General features: G+C 41.1%; 1 protein-coding gene across 1 annotated transcript in view; it reads right to left on the minus strand.

Annotated features, from left to right (window-relative positions):
• LOC308279041 (fibronectin type III domain containing protein 3C1-like) overlaps nt 1–16829 on the minus strand; it is a gene marked incomplete at both ends in the record, with an annotated part of 40768 nt that overhangs the window by 20371 nt on the left and 3568 nt on the right. The window contains 11 exons of the mRNA XM_080719007.1: nt 96–182; nt 1767–1941; nt 2025–2146; nt 2470–2523; nt 3600–3738; nt 4703–4762; nt 7903–8045; nt 8800–8852; nt 9970–10839; nt 12901–13159; nt 16576–16652. Of these exons, the coding sequence (XP_080575133.1) occupies nt 96–182; nt 1767–1941; nt 2025–2146; nt 2470–2523; nt 3600–3738; nt 4703–4762; nt 7903–8045; nt 8800–8852; nt 9970–10839; nt 12901–13159; nt 16576–16652 (2039 nt within the window). The remainder of the gene's footprint in view (nt 1–95; nt 183–1766; nt 1942–2024; nt 2147–2469; nt 2524–3599; nt 3739–4702; nt 4763–7902; nt 8046–8799; nt 8853–9969; nt 10840–12900; nt 13160–16575; nt 16653–16829) is intronic.

Raw genomic sequence — 16829 nt, forward strand, 5'->3', positions numbered from 1 at the left:
AATTTCAAAGAAAAAAAGACACTCATTTTTTCCCTCGTGTCGAGGGTAATTTTATATTAAGATATGACACAAATATGTGAATTATAGCCACATACCCTAAACTTGTATGCGGTACTTCTCTGAAGATTTTGTACAGTGCATGAGAGGTCCTCTCCATTGTATTTAGGTTTAAAACCTAGTCCCTGGAAATGCAAGACAATGAAGTTAGGAGCCAGGCTGGCCTGGGTTCAGGTTCTCATTTCACTTCATTTTCCATCTCAGTGGTCCTGAGCAAGTCCCTCAATTTTTCTGAACATCCACATCTCCATATTAAAAAATGGAACTCATTTCTACTTCGGAGGGCTCCTTGTTTTTTAGGATTTTATTCTGTAATACACGGAAAAGAACTTAGCCTATTATTTGCTACAAAGAACACTTCTCAATGTTACGCTGCTTTTTTTTTGTGGGATGGTGGCTGGGGTTTGAACCCAGGGCATTGTACCTCCGAGTTACAATCCCAGCCCTGTTTTATTTTAATTCTTTATTTTAGAACAGGGTCTCACTAGGTTGCAGAGGGTTTCGCTAAGTAGCTGAGGCTGGCTATGAACCTGTGTTATCCTCCTGTCTCAGCCTCCCAAGTACTAGGATTACAAGTGTGTGCCACCACATCTGGTTGTTAACTGCTTTTTAAAAATTGTGGTAGCCGGGCGTGGTGGCGCACGCTTGTAATCCCAGCATTTGGGAGGCTGAGACAGGAGGATCATGGTTCGAAGACAGCCTCCACTACTTAATGAGGCCCTCTGCAACTCAATGAGACCCTGTTTCAAAATAAGGAATAAAAAAATAGGGCTGGGGTTGAAGCTCGGAGGTAGAATGCCCCTGTGTTCCATCCCTGGTACCGCAAAAAAAAAAAAAAAAAAAAATGTGGAAAAAAAAATCTATGACAATTTACAGCTGCTTTTTTTAAAAAAATTGGAAACAGGGTCTCTTAAACCAGAGCAGCTGGCTTCGAACCTGCGCGATCCTCCCGTCTCTGCCTCCCAAGCGCGGGGATTACAAGCGTGCGCCACCACGCCCGGCTACAGCTGCTTTTAAAACTGACTAGCTTTAGTCAGGCATTGTGGCACACGCTTGTAATCCAGCATTTGGGAGGCGGAGATAGGAGGATCTGGGTTTGCAGACAGTCTCAGCTACTTAGTGAGGCTCTTTGTAACTCAGTGTGACCCTGTTTCAAAATCAAGAATTAAAAATAGGGCTGGGGTGTAGCTTAGAGGTAGAATACCCTGGGTTCTATCCCCAGTACCGGAAAAAAAAAAAAAAAACAAAAACAAAAACCTGACTAGCCTTTTCAGTATAGATTTGAAGGTTCAGAATAGAACGAAACAATTATCTACCCACATCAAGAATCCAAAAAGATAAGGGCATAAGTTGGTAGAATTATGTTACGGTGCTAAAGATTTATGTGACTGCCCAGATCATCCAGAGAGGGTTGAATATTGAAGATGCTAAACACATCATTCTGAGTCTCTGCTGTAGCTATGGCCACTTTTAGCTAGTTCTGCTGCTTTTAGCTAATTCTGGGGATCTGGGTACTTGTGAAGGCTTGCCTAGCCCTGATTCTGCATTGATTTCGTTGGGAGCCTAGAGACTGAGGGACCAGGTGATTCCTGACTGAGTTGAGTAGAAAGTGAGCTGACCACGTTTCCAATATTTTGCAAGTAAGAAATGCGTAGAAGAGGTACCTGGCACCGAGGTTGTAGATTAAAGTACGGGAAATGAAAACTTACAGATCCTGATTCCTCCATTTCTAATACGTAAGTCAGGCTGTCATTCGGGTTTGTGTTAGCTGGAGCACGCCATTCCAGTGCCAAACTACAGATTCCTGCTTCTTTGAGCTTCGGCGGTGAAGGTGTTGGAGGCATAGTTCCTGATGTATGGAAGGCTGCTATTTCACTGAAATCACTGAAGCATAAAGTACGACGAAAAATTAATTTCAGATTCTTCTGGAAATACAGACATTGAAATATGTTAAAAATTCAATGTACCTTAAGCCGAAGTTGTTTTTGGCAGCTAATCTGAAGGAGTATTTTGTAGAAGCGTTCAGTTTAAGGATCTTGTGCTGCTTCATGGTCCCCATATAACAGCTTTTGAATTGTTCACCTTTGCCCTTAATAGCATACAAAAATAGAATATTAACAATTAACATCAAAATGCATCATAACATTAATAAGTCTACACAAGAAGTGCTTTTCTTTTTTGGTGGTACTGGGGTGGAACCCAGGGCTTTCTACCTCCGGGCTATACTCCCAGACCTATTTTATATTTTATTTGGAAACAGGGTCTCAGTAGGTTGCTGAGAGCCTCACTAAGTAGCTGAGGCTGGTTTCGAACCTGCGCGATCCTCCTGTCTCAGCCTCCCAAGCGCGGGGATTACAAGCGTGCGCCACCACGCCCGGCCAAGAAGTGCATTTAAAGAAAATAACTGCATACCTCATCCCATTCCAAAAGGAAGCTGTTTATTTTGGAACCATTATCGTTGGAGCCCTAAAAATATTAGAAAGATAAAAGTATGATACACTGTTCTTACATAGTAAACAGATCTATATCTATATATATGTACGAGCTATATATATAATGTATATATGCATATGCATTTAGTAATATAAATTATTGTAAAACCAATCTGATTATATTTCATTTTTAAAAAAATTCAGATTTTTTTTTGTGGTACTGGGGGTGGAACCCAGGGGCTTTCTACTTCCGGGCTATACTCCCAGCCCTATTTTATACTTTATTTGGAAACAGGGTCTCACTAAGTTGCTGAAAGCCTCATGCAGTAGCTGAGGCTGGCTTCGAACCTGTGTGATCCTCCTGTCTCAGCCTCCCAAGCGCGGGGATTGCAAGCGTGCACAACCACACCCGGCTCAGCAATTCCGATTTTAAAGATAAAATGCACTTTTTACAGTCTAAAAAAATGTCCGCATTCCGTTTAATTGTGTTTTCCAAATTATATACAAGTAAGCAAATTAATACTTAAGCAAACTGTGGCATAGTTTATTAGTGTGATTATAAATAACTATATTTAGGTTGTAGAAATTGGTACTTCAAACATTATTGAAATTCTTATCGACATTTCTCAATTTATTTGACATAATCTAGATAGAAGAAAAAGAGTCCTGTGAAGAAAAATGCCAGCAAGTAGGTCAGATGAGGCATGGTAATTCCATATTTGAAATTTAGGAAAGAGTAGATTTTTTTTTTTTTGGTGGTACTGGGATTCCTGGAAGCCCTTCTACCTCCGGGCTACACTCCCAGACCTATATTTTACATTTTTATTTGGAAACAAGGTCTCCTAAGACAGAGCGCGCGGCTGGCTTCGAACCTGCGCAATCCTCCTGTCTCTGCCTCCCAAGCGCGGGGATTACAAGCGCGCGCCACGAGTAGATTGTTTTAAAATCATGTTCTACTGGGCTGGGGATGTAGCTCAGTGGTACAATATGCATAAGGCCTCGGGTTCAATCCCCGGCATTACACGAATGAACACACACACATGCACACACGCACACACACACCACACACTCACACAAATCCCACATCATGCTTTGCCAGTAAAATCTTACTTTCCACTGTAAATTCAGGCTACTCTTGGATCGGTTGATCAGTTTCGGTGCAAGTGGAGGGTCCGGTTTGCAGCCTGGTGTTGTGAAGCCAATCACTTCGGACTTTGTTCTGTGTTCTGAGCCTTTAACAGTTGTGACCCTAAAAATGAAATGACGATTGTTGTAAGCTTTCAAACACACATATTAAATTGCAAACTTGAATTTCCAGATATGTTTCCTAAGAGCTAATATAAGAAATATATAAGAGATCAGTCGGGTGTGGTGGGGCACACGTGTAATCCCAGTACTTGGGAGGCTGCGACAAGAGGATCTGAGTTCTAAGCCAGCCCTGGCTACTTAGTGAGGCCCTCTGCAACTCAGTGAGACCCTGTTTCAGAAATGATATGCTTGTAATCCCAGCATTCGGGAGGCCGAGACAGGAGGATCTCAATTCAAACCCAGCTTCAGCTACTTAGTTGAGGCCCTCTGCAACTCAGTAAGATCCTGCTTCAAAATAAAGAATAAAAATAAGGCTGGAGTGTACTTTGGAGGTAGAATGCCCCTGGGTTCCATCTCCAGTACTACACACACACACACACACACACACACACACACACACACACAGTATATATATATATATATATATATATATATATATATATATTAAAAACAAGGTTGAGTCCTTGCAGATAATGATTCCCAAAGTAAACTCTCATCTGTTTTATTTCTCTAGTTTTTTGAGGTACTTGATTGAACCCTGGAGTATTTTGCCTGTGAGCTACACCACAGCTTTATTTTTATTCTCTATTTTGAAACTGGGTCTCACTGAGTTGTGGAGGGCTTCCCTAAGTAGCCGAGGATGGCTGTGAACTTGGATCCTTCTGTCTCAGCCTCCCAAGCACTAGGATGACGAGTGTGTGTCGCCAGGCCTCACCTGTTTTAAATTAAAGAGAGTGAACTTAATAGAGCTGGATTTGGAGGGAGTTGTTTTGAAGTTTGGAGGAAAGGCCACTTTGCTGGTAAATAGCTAGGCTGACTACAGGAATTTGAACAGTGAACGGATACAGAGTAGGGAGTCTGGCTGGCTACCTGCTGAGGTGTGTTGTGGATGATGGGGCTCTTACCTGATGTAATAGGCCATGGATGGTTGGAGATCCAGTAGGGTAAACGTAACTTCATCACCACTGTGAAGATAGCCTTTGTTTATAATGGCTCTCATACATATTTAAAAGCTAAATAGACAGTGCTAATGTTATAAACTCAACTGACAAAGAAGCACGAATGACCTTGAAGTTTGCATAGCTTTAACCCATTTCATATGCATCAAAATGGTGATATTAATAATTCAAAATATTTTATCACATGCCAAGTTAATAGAGCCTTAAGGAAGACAATTTTCCCATTTTTCCCGTGCAAAATTCTAACAGTGCATCAGTACAGATTTGCTTTAAACCAGCTTATTTAAGTACTGTAGATATGAAAAGCCTCAAAGACACCATGTGCCGTGCAATTTGTCCATGTAGTCATACACAGCAATTTTCTGGGATGGGCTACTCTGCTATTCAGTAGAGTGACTGTGCCCCAAACTCTTGTCTCCCTGAACAAGACACAAGTTCCTAAGTGCACTCTACTATCTTAAGAGATCCTTCAGGCTCCATATCCTAAAACACCATCCAAAAGAGCTAAAAATGTATACTTTTAAGTCAAGGCTACTCAAGGTGATCAGGATCATAGGCAAACTTTGTTTGTGGGTTTGGAGATGGAACCCAGGGGCATTCGACCTCCGAGCTACACCCCCTGCCCTATTTTTTATTCTTTATTTTGAAACCGGGTCTCACTGAGTTGCAGAGGGCCTCACTAAGTAGCTGAGGCTGTCCGCGAACTGCGATCCTCCGGTCTCAGCCTCCTGAATGCTGGGATTACAAGCGTGCGCCACCACGCCCAGCCATAGGCAACCTTTTTGGTTCCTTCCTTCCTTCCTTCCTTCCTTCCTTCCTTCCTTCCTTCCTTCCTTCCTTCCTTTTTTCTTTTGTAGTGCTGGGAGACAAGTATTTTTCTAAATGAAAATTTAATTATTTTTTTAAAAATGTATGTATTTGTGTTTGTGGTACTAGGGATGGAACCCAGGGGCATTCTACCTCCAAACTACACCCCCAGCCCTATTTTTTATTCTTTCTTGTTTTTGTGGTACTGAGGATGGAACCCAGGGGCACTGTACCTCAGAGCTCCATCTCTAGCCCTACTTTTTATTCTTTATTTATTTTTCTTTTTGTGTGTGTGTGGTACTGGGGTGGAACCCAGGGGCTTTTCTACCTCCAGGCTATACTCCCAGACCTTTTTTATACTTTATTTGGAAACAGGGTCTCACTAAGTTGCTAAGAGCCTCACTAAGTAGCTGAGGCTGGCTTTGTACCTGTGTGATCCTCCTGTCTCAGCCTGGCTCTTATTCTTTATTTTGAAATAGGGTCTCATTAAGTTGCAGAGGGTCTCACTAAGTAGCTGAGGCTGGCTGCGAACCCACAATCTTCCTGTCTCAGACTCCCAAGTACTGGGATTACAAGTGTGCGCCACCACAGCCAGCTCCAATGATTTTTTTTTAAAGTGCACAATAATGCCGGGCGTGGTGGCGCACGCTTGTAATCCCCGCGCTTGGGAGGCGGAGACAGGAGGATCGCGCAGGTTCGAAGCCAGCCGTGCTGGCGTAAGAGACCCTGTTTCAAAAATATAAAATAGGTCTGGGAGTGTAGCCCGGAGGTAGAAGGGCTTCCAGGAACCCCAGTACCACCAAAAAAAATAAATAAATAAAAAAAATAAAAAAAATAAAGTGCACAATAACAGGAAAAGACTGTCATTTAAATTCACACAAAGGTAATTTTATATGCATCTTTTTTACATTTTACTTCTCCCCATTCCCCTATCCTATATATAATAGATGGTAATTTGTTACAAATGTTTATGTGTTAATTCTAAAAGAAAAAAATCATAACAATCTATAGCCAAATTCAGATTTTCACTTTTAGGCTCCCAAAGACAACACATTCTATCAAGTAAAGTGTAAGGTATGTTTTTCAAAATATTGTGTAGATAAGCCAGGCATGGTAATCCCGGTACTGGCACACACTTGTAACCCCAGCATTTGGGAGGCTGAGACAGGAGGATCGCGGTTAGCGACCAGCCTCAGGTACTTAGTGAGGCCCTTTGCAACTCAGTGAGACCCTGTTTCAAAGTAAAGAACAAAAAATAAGGCTGGGTGTGGAGCTCAGAGGTAGAATGTCCCGGGGTTCCATCCCCAGTACTGAAAAATAAATAAATAAATAAATAAATAAATAAATAAATAAATAAATACACACACATACATAAATAAACGTGCAGCTAGCTCTGTGGCCTTTGGCTGACATACTGCCTTGTGCATAGGCATTTTTCTTCCTTCCCCAACCTGCGATCTCCTTCTCACTCTGCCTCTCGTAGTTTGTCTTTCAGATTGCATATCCTGAATCAGTCCAGAGCCTACAGGGAGTGGCTGGATGTGCTTCTGCTGTGTCCTCCACTCTACCCTCCCTTGTCCTGCCTCTATCTGTTGAGCATGCTCCTGAGCTCATCCTGCTACTATCATAGCCTCTACCACATAATTAGCTCCTGTAATGGAAATCCCAGGAGAGCGCAACTGCTAATAATTCCCATTGTGATCTAAGTATCTGGCTCATGTACTCCAAAGCCTACCATCATGTGAAACTTTATTTTTCCTTAGAATGACCTTAGTGAAAAGTGAGGAGGAATCAGAGGAGTTGTTTCCTTCCCTGAGTTTAAACTTGCCCAAACAGGAAGAGTGTTAAATGAAGAGAATGGGCTGGTTGATATTCAGGCCCCCTCTCAGCTCTAATATACTTTTAATCCAATGAGTTTTGTGGGTTGATCTGGCAATCTTATCACCATTTAGAGAAAATTTCTTAGCTGGGCGTGGTGGCGCACGCTTGTAATCCCTGCGCTTGGGAGGCTGAGACAGGAAGATCGCGTGGGTTCGAAGCCAGCCTCAGCTACTTAGTGAGGCTCTCAGCAACTTAGTGAGACCCTGTTTCCAAATAAAATATAAAAAAGGTAAAAAGGTCTGGGAGTATAGCCCGGAGGTAGAAAGCCTCTGGGTTCCACCCCCAGTACCACAAAAAAAAAAAAAGAGAGAACAATTTCTGTAGAAAACTGCTTTCAAAGCTTAGAAAAATGTCAGAAAAACCTTTAGAATTCAGCCTTGGTGTAACTTGGGGTCTGTATATTTAGGTTGCATGCTTGAAGTATGAGAAATCAGAAATGATTAAAAAGAAAGACTTACATATAAATGTTTTTAAATTTTCCATTTTTACCACTGTTAGATACTGCCAGTTCAAATATTACAGGAGACTTAGTATGATCACATTTCTCAGAACCATGCAGATTCCAGGAAATAACAGCTGATCTTGTTTGAATATCAGAAACCTAAAATAACAAAAATTCAAGGAGTATACTTAAAAATTATAATTTCTTTTTTGTTGTTGTTGTAGTGGGGATTGAATCCAAGGGCATTCTGCCTCCGAGCTACAACCCCAGACCTACTTTTATTTTGAAACAGGATCTCACTAAGTTGTGGAGGTCCTCACTAAGTAGCTGAGGCTGGCTGCGAACTTTCGATCCTCCTGTCTCAGCCTCCCAAGTACTAGGATTACAAACATGTGACAATTTGCATGGCTTCTAATTTTTAATTTATAATTGAATATCCTTAAATATTATTTAATGTTAAGTATACCGCTCTCAGATCAGGTACTATATACTGTTATCAAATAATAAACCATTACTATTATCCTTAACAATGCCACAATGAATTCTTACTTATGAGAATGCTAAAGGAGATTATGAAATTTTAACCAGGTAAATGCTTCAAATAAAAACTGTTGAGTTAGGCATGATGGTGTATGCCTGTAAACACTGTACTTGGGAGGTTGAGACAGGAGGGTCGCAGGTTTGAGGATAGCCTTAGCAATCTTGCAAGACACTCAGTGACCTGGTGAGATCCTGTTTCAAAAACAAAACATAAAATAGGGTTGGAATTGTAGCTCTGAAGGAGATGCTCCTTGGGTTAAATCTTCAGTATCCCCTCAGAACTGTACAAGAGAAAAATACTAGTGAATTTGCAGGTTTTTGCTCATCAAAGTAAATGAAAAGGGATACTTAAATATTTGTTTAAGTTACTTACAACAGGTTTCTCAATGATGAAACAGCATGGCTTTCTTTGTTCTGTTTTGCATTCTGAAAGTTAAAAAACACCCCAAGACAACATATTACATTGGCAAAAACAAGAGATAAGGGTTAGATGTCTATTATTTCACTGCAAATCTATCATAAAGAAGAGGACTACTAAACATCTATCAGCAATTTACCTTAAAAGACTTAAGCAGCCCAAAACGTGTAATACTAAAAGCAAACAATAAAAACGAACAAAAGTCCTCTATTTAAATAAAATCCTGTCAACTGATCATGATTGCGGAGTAAATTACAACGTCTTACTGGCAGGCAAGTAGAGAAAATTGTGTGGTCTGTCTATTTTGCATGAGGACAGTTATTTCTTCATGATGATAAAAGGCATCTTAAATGTGGTTTTGTATGCTACTCAGTTTCACAAGGGGGGATATTGACATTTGCTACAACATGGATGAATCTGGAGGACATTATACTAAGTGAAATAAGTCAAGCACAGAAAGGCAAATACTGCATGACCTCACACGTGGAAATTAATCAATTTGAAATCACAGCAGTAGGAAATAGAATGGTGGTTACCAGAGGTTGGGAGGGGAGGGAATGAGGAGTTAGTAATTAAAGGGCACGAAGATTCAGATAGGAGGGTTAGGGGTGTGTGTGTATGTGTGTGTGTGTGTGTGTGTGTGTGTGTGTGTGTGTGTGTGTGTGTGAGAGAGATTTACTGGGGATTGAACCCAGGGGCGTTCTATCTCAAGGCTGTACTTTTTCTCTTTTTAATTAAATATTAGCATTATAATTTTTATTTAAAAAGTAATAAATGAGCAAACTAAAAGGAAAATCAAGACTACAAATAACCTACACATATTTTTTTAAAGTTAGTACTAAGAAACTTTTTTTTTTGGGGAACAGTGTCTTGCTAATTTGCTGGCGCGGGAGCTCATTAAGATGCAGAGGCTGGCCTCGAACCTGTTCTTCCTATCTCGGTCTCCTAAGTGCTGGGATTACAGACATGCATCATCATGCCAGGCTGGAAAAAGAATTTAGAGGTATAGAGGTACAAAGAAGAGGAACTGGAAGCTGATTATGGCACCAAGCTAGGTAAAATGCACTGATATTCCTAAACATTACACCGTGTATCTCTTGATGGTAAAACCAACTTCAGTTTTACCTTTTTCTGCTGCATCCGATGACTGGCTCTTGTTTTGTTTTCCACCCGATTCCTGTTTGTTGTCTCCACCTCCCGTAGCATTCTGTTTCTTGGCGTGACTGCTCTCCCCCTGAGCCCTGGCTGTGTTGGGTGTGCCGGCAGCATTGGAAGTACAGGGAGCGTTATCATTGGCAGAAGGACCGAGAGCACCGTCAGTGGCAGAAATGCAGGGAACATTTTCAGAGATGGAAGTATTGGGAGTGCTCTCCGAAAGAGAAGAGCTGGGTAGACTGTCAGTAGTGGAGGGTCCCTCCGAGGCGGTAGGTGTGGGAGCCTGGCCATCGCAGGAAGGCCCTGCAGCACTTTCGGTGGTGGCGGAGTCAAGAGTATTGGCAGAGGCCGATTGACTAGGGGCATGGTCAGCGGGAGAACTGCTGGGAGTTTTGTCAGTGCTGTGAGTGACGGGAGGATCGTCTATGATGTCAGTAGTGGGAATATCATCAGCAGCGTCAATACTGAGCGCACTGTCCACAGCGTGGGGACTTGGGGTGTCGTCCACAGTGTGGGTGCATGGGGCACTGTCCATGGGACTGGTGCTTGAGGTACTGTCAACAGTGCAGGTGCTTGGAGGACTATCCACAGAGTCAGTGCTTGAAGTGTTGTAAGCAGTAAGGGAGGTCAGAGCAGAGTTCACAGAAGAGGTGCCTAGAGTATCAGAAACACTAGAGACATCATCAGTTTTGTTCACAACGAAAGAGTTGCTGGTAACCATATAGTTATTCCTGTGTCCACCAACTTGACGTTCTCTCAGTTTTTTCTTCATATAGTCTCCTATCTTAGCAGCCTTTTCATCAAATTGGTTATAATTTACTCTTCCATGAGAAGAGATTTCTAAAAGAGACATTGGGATAATGTTTGATAAGTATAATAATTATACATCTCAAGTTCTTATTTGAACCTGACAAAAGAGCATGGATAACTATGCTTTTAAACAATTTCCGGCTTTGCTTTTATATACATATTACATATGCATGTGTCTGTATCTGTATGTGTATGTTTATGATATATTGATATGCACAGAAAGAAAAACACAAGCAAATAACATGTTTTCTTAAGTAGTAACTCCATTTCCAAATTTTAAGGTCATAGGATGATTTATAATGTTGCCTTTCCAGTGTCTTTTATATTCTCAGTAGATGACATGAAAAATCAAATGTCTTTTATGCTTTTCTTTCCTTTTTTAATTTTTTGCAGTATTGAAGATTGAACTCAGGCATTCTACATCAGGGAGCTACACTCCCAACCCGTTTTACTTTTGTTTTGAAACAAGGTCTTGCTAGATTGCTGAGAATTTTGCTATTTGCTTGAAGCTGTCCTCAAACCTTCGGTCCTTTTGTCTCAGCCTCCCAAGTACTGGGATTACATATATGTGCCACCACACCCGGTTTATGATTTTCCAATCTGATATTATAGGCTTGGAGAAGGGAATAGACCAAATATTATGCCCCTATATGAAAGTATGACTAACAATCTTACTAGGGTATATAAAACAAGGGAAGAGGGGGTATCTGGATAGGGTTAGGGGAAAATCCCACCAAGAGATGTGGGGATGTATGAATAGATCACTTTGTATATCATTAAGATGTATAATTATGTTGTGCCAATCAAATTTTAAAAATTACTCTTCCTTAAAGGTAAAAAAAAATAAGTATCATAAGTCACACAGTATATAAAAGTACAAAAATATTTATAGGCCTAAGACATAAACCTTAGGAATTATAATCATTTTGCCTAAGGAGAGTGATCAGTCCTCATATACATGCACGAAATGCAACAATTCACAGATATGTTACTGTCTTCCACTTTTTTCATTTATTTATTTATTTATTTATTTGCAGTACTGGGGATGGAACCCAGGGGCATTGGACCTCCAAACTATACCCCTGGTGCTACTTTTTATTCTTTTTTATTTTTTGCTGTACTGGGGATGGAACCCAGGGGCATTATACCTCTGAGCTATACCCCCAGCCCTGTTTTTTAGTCTTTTTATTTTATTTATTTTTTAGGGGGTACTGGGGGTGGAACCCAGAAGCTTTTCTACCTCTGGGCTATACTCCCAGACCTATTTTATATTTTATTTGGAAACAGAGTCTCACTATGTTGCTGAGAGCCTAAGTAGCTAAGGGTGGTTTCAAATCTGTACGATCCTCCTGTATCAGCCTCCCAAACGCAGGGATTACAAGAGTGCGCCACTATGCCCAGCATATTTATTTATTTATTTATTTATCTATTTATTTATTTTTTGCAATACTGGGGGTGGAACCCAGGGGCATTCTATCCCTGAGCTACACCCCCAGCCCTATTTTTATTCTTTAACTAATTTATTTATTTATTTCTGCGGGTCTGGGGATGGAACCCAGGGGCATTCTACCTCCGAGCTACAACCCCAGCCCTATTTTTATTCTTTATTTTGAAACCAGGTCTCACTAAATTGCAGACGGCCTCACTAAGTAGCTGAGGCTGTCCACGAACTGTGATCCTTGGGTCTCAGCCTCCCATTTGCTGCGATTACAGGCGTGTTCCACCACGCCACGCTGGGCTTAATCTTTTTAAAAATTATTATTTTAAAAAATTTATTGATTTTATTTTTATATGGATCATATTGAAAATGGCATACATTCAGACTCTTGGAGCCCTCTCCCACCCGCCACTTCCCCTCCCCCCCTCCCAACAGTGAGTGTCCAGGTTGGGTCTCACTGAGTTGCTAAGGGCCTCGCTAAGTAGCTGAGGCTGTCTGCAAACAAACCTCAATCCGCAGGTCTCTGCCTCCGAATGCTGGGATTACAAGCGTGTGCCACCACGCCCGGCTCTTTACTTCATTTTACTAGCGGTCCAAATCTATTAATTATAACAAACTCAAAGGATTTCCTGTTTAAGAAAACTGTATCCTACCTTGATGCTCTTGATATATAAATGTCGCTGGTGGTGGTGGCAGCGGCGGAGGCAGCTGCTGTGGCACAGGTTCCTGGAAGAAAGGTAGTGGGAATTCCCCTTGAACTGGGGGAAACATCAGTTGAGGGGACGATGGATATATAAAAGAGGGTGGTGTTATGAAGTGAGATATTGGTTGTATGGGAGCAGGCATGGTTGTGTGATAGTCAATTGTCTGAGGCACGATGATAATTTTACGAATTCCATTTTCTTCTATCACCTAAAATGAAAGAGAGAATCATTTAGATATAATATATTATGTATTAGAATCCATAAAAACTAGTTGGGCGCGGCACACACTTGTAATCGCAGTTGGGAGGATGAGACAGGAGGATCGCAGGTTTGCAGCCAGCCCCAGCAACATACTGAGCCCCTCTGCAACTTGGTAAGACCCGGTTTCAAAATAAAGAATAGAATAGGACTGAGGGATGTAGCTCAGAGGAAGAATTCCCCTGAGATCCATCCCCAGTATCTAACACACACACACACACACACACACACACACACCCCTAAAAACTTGGTTTTTTTCTACTATTTTGAATTTACATTTTATGCTCTTAATTCAGGAATCAAAGTATCAAAAATGAACTGAAACTATAATATCAAGCAGGAGGCAAGACAATTCTTCTTTGTCCTCATGTATATAGCTTTTATAGAGGTCATTTTGACAATAGATAATATTTTGACATAATTCAAAACTCTCAAGTGTAAGAGCGTATAAAATTAAGTTTCCCTCTTAGACTTTATCTGTTGGATGCCTCCAATAAATAACTACTGTTGGTTTCTTATGAATCCTTCAAGAATTTATGTTTAGAAGCAAAAATGCATATTCTTATTTTTCCTTTTTTATTACATAAAAGGTAGCATTATTTGCACTATTCTATGCTTTTCTTTTTTTTTTTTTTGGTACTGGGTATTAAACCCAAGGGAATTTTACTCCTAAATTATATCTCCGGTCTGATTATTTATTTATTTTGATGATGAGAATTGAATTCAGGGACATTCTGCCTCCGAGTTACACCGTCATCCCAATTTTTAATTAATTAATTAATTAATTAATTAATTATTTGCGGTACTGGGTATGAAATCCAGGGGCATTCTACCTCCGAGCTACACCCCCTGCCCTATTTTTTATTCTTTATTTTGAAACAGGGTCTCACTGAGTTGCAGGGGGCCTCAGTAAGTAGCCGAGCCTGTCTGCGAACCGCCATCCTCTGGTGTCAGCCTCCCAAATGCTGGGATTACAAGCGTGCGCCACCGCCCCGGCCACAAATGACTTTCCATGGGATAATCTTGCACATTTATTATCCCAAATTTGTAAAAAAAATATATCTGTAGACTAAATTCCTTAAAGTGAAGGAGCATATACACTGATATTTCATAATGTAAATCATAATGATAGTGACACATATGCACAGAGCACTTGGCGGGCTTTCCCCGGCTCCCTCCCCACTCCCCTCTTCCCATCTGTGATATTGAGATTGGCATAGATATTCTCACATATGTACATAATGTTGATGGAAATGACTCCTTCACTGATTCCCTCTATCCCCACATCCTCCCCTAGTCCACCTCTTACTCCACTGAGGTGTCTTCTCCATCACTTAAGTCTCTCTTGTATCCTGATTACTCCCTAGCTTTCGCATATGAGAGAATACATATCCTTCACTTTCTGTGTTACCGTGTGTTTTTACTTTCTGAAACTGTGCAATAGACACAAATAAGCCACTAAAGGCCAAAATGATGAGAAATGGAAGGTAACATGTTCAAAGCCAGCCTCGGCAATTTGGGGAGGTTCTTAGCAACCTCATGAGACACTGTTTCCAAATAAGAAAATCAGGCCAGGTGTGGTGGCACATGCCTTTTTTTTTGGTGGTACTGGGGTTTCTGGAAACTCTTCTATCTCTGGGATACACTCCCAGATACCTATTTTTTATATTTTTATTTGGAAACAGGGTCTCTTAAGCCAGCGCGGCTGGCTTCGAATCTGCGCGATCCTCCTGTCTCCGCCTCCCAAGCGCGGAGATTACAAGCGTGCGCTGCCACACCCGGTGTGGTACTTGCTTTTAATCCCAGTACTTAGGAAACTGAGACAGGAGGATCACAGGTTCACAGCCAGCCTCAGCTTCTTAGTGAGATCCTCCACAAATTAGTGAGACCCTGTTTCAAAAAAAGAATAAAAAATAGGGCTGGGTTGTAGCTCAGAGGTAGAATGCCCCTGGGCTCAATCCTTAGTATAGCAAAAAAAAAGTAAAATTGGTCTGGAGGTATAACTTCAAGGTAGAATGCCTCTGGGTTCAATTTCCAGGACCAAAATAAAAAAAAGGAAATAAATAATAAGCAGACATATTTTCAAATTATTAACTTCCCCAGGCCATAGTACATCTTATTAATTTCTGTAGGAGACTTAATACCTTCCTGCTCATTTTAGATCCTTGATAAATATTTGAGAAACTTCTTAAAAATACCCTTCATGGTCTAAGAATGAAATACTACAGAGCTGAAAATACTAAATAATTTTATGCTGTAAAAGACATATCAGAAGCCATTATGGTAGAAATTTTAATAGGTAATTAAGATCTACTGAAGCTGGGAGTGGTGGCGCACGCTTGTAATCCCCGCGCTTGGGAGGCTGAGACAGGAGGATCGTGCAGGTTCAAAGCCAGCCTCAGCTACTTAGTGAGGCTCTCAGCAACTTAGTGAGACCCTGTTTCCAAATAAAATATAAAATGGGTCTGGGAGTATAGCCCAGAAGTAGAAAGCCTCTGGGTTCCACCCCCAGTACCACCAAAAAAAAAAAATGAAGTCTGGGAGTGTAGCCCGTGGGAGTGTATCCAGGAGGTAGAAGGGCTTCCAGGAACCCCAGCACCACACACACACACACACACAAAATGTATTGACACACTCAGAAACAAAACAATGGAGGATTAAGAGATTCAAATTCATTAGACAGATTAGGCTTCATTAAAAGGCAATCTAAGGGAGGTTTGGTTAAAAATCAATCACTTTATTTTACTTTACTTTTATGCAGATATGGGGATGGAACCCACAGGCATTCGATTTCTGAGCTACATCCCTAGCTTCCTTCCTTCTTCTTTTTCTTTTCTTTCTTTCTTTTTTTTTTTTTTGCAGTACTGGGGATGGAACCCAGGGACATTCTACCTCTGAGCTACACCCCCAGCCATATTTTTATTCTTTATTTTGAAACAGGGTCTCACTGAGTTGCAAAGGGCCTCACTAAGTAGTAGCTGAGACTATCCATGAACCGCAATCCTTCTTTCTCAGCCTCCCAAATGTTGGGATTACAAGCATGAGCCACCATGCCCGGCTATTTTTTATTTTTGAAACAAGGTCTCATTAAATTGCAGAAGGCCACACTAAGTTGCTGAGGCTGGCAGTGAACCTGCGATCCTCTTGTCTCAGCCTCCCAAGTACCAGGATTACAAACGAGCGCCACCACGCCTGGCCCAAAATATCAATCACTTTAAGCAATTGCTCTTTAGCGATGATGATGATAACATTAAAGTGAATAAATAGATAGTAATCCAGAAGCTCTCTTATCACGCAGTGTCACAATGGAAAATTTAAAATGCTCACTTAGAGCTAAACACCAAATAAAAAAACACACTCACATACCTGAGACATGTAACCAGGAGGAAGATATATTGGTGGCAAAGTACCACTTGGTGACATCAGAGGTACATCTGCAGGTCCTAAGAGAATCATTATTAAGAAAGACCGTATGACTTTAAACCAAGTCCACTGCAGGAGCCAGTTAACCTTGCATCCTCCAAATCAGCACCAAGCTTTAGCAGCAGCTAGCCATTTTGAAACTGTCTTGTTGACTCACAAAAGGGGACCTGGTCAGAGTATAAATGAATCCCTGAAAA

This window comes from Muscardinus avellanarius (genome assembly GCF_963383645.1).
Source record: "Muscardinus avellanarius genome assembly, chromosome: X".
Classification (NCBI taxonomy): domain Eukaryota; kingdom Metazoa; phylum Chordata; class Mammalia; order Rodentia; family Gliridae; genus Muscardinus; species Muscardinus avellanarius.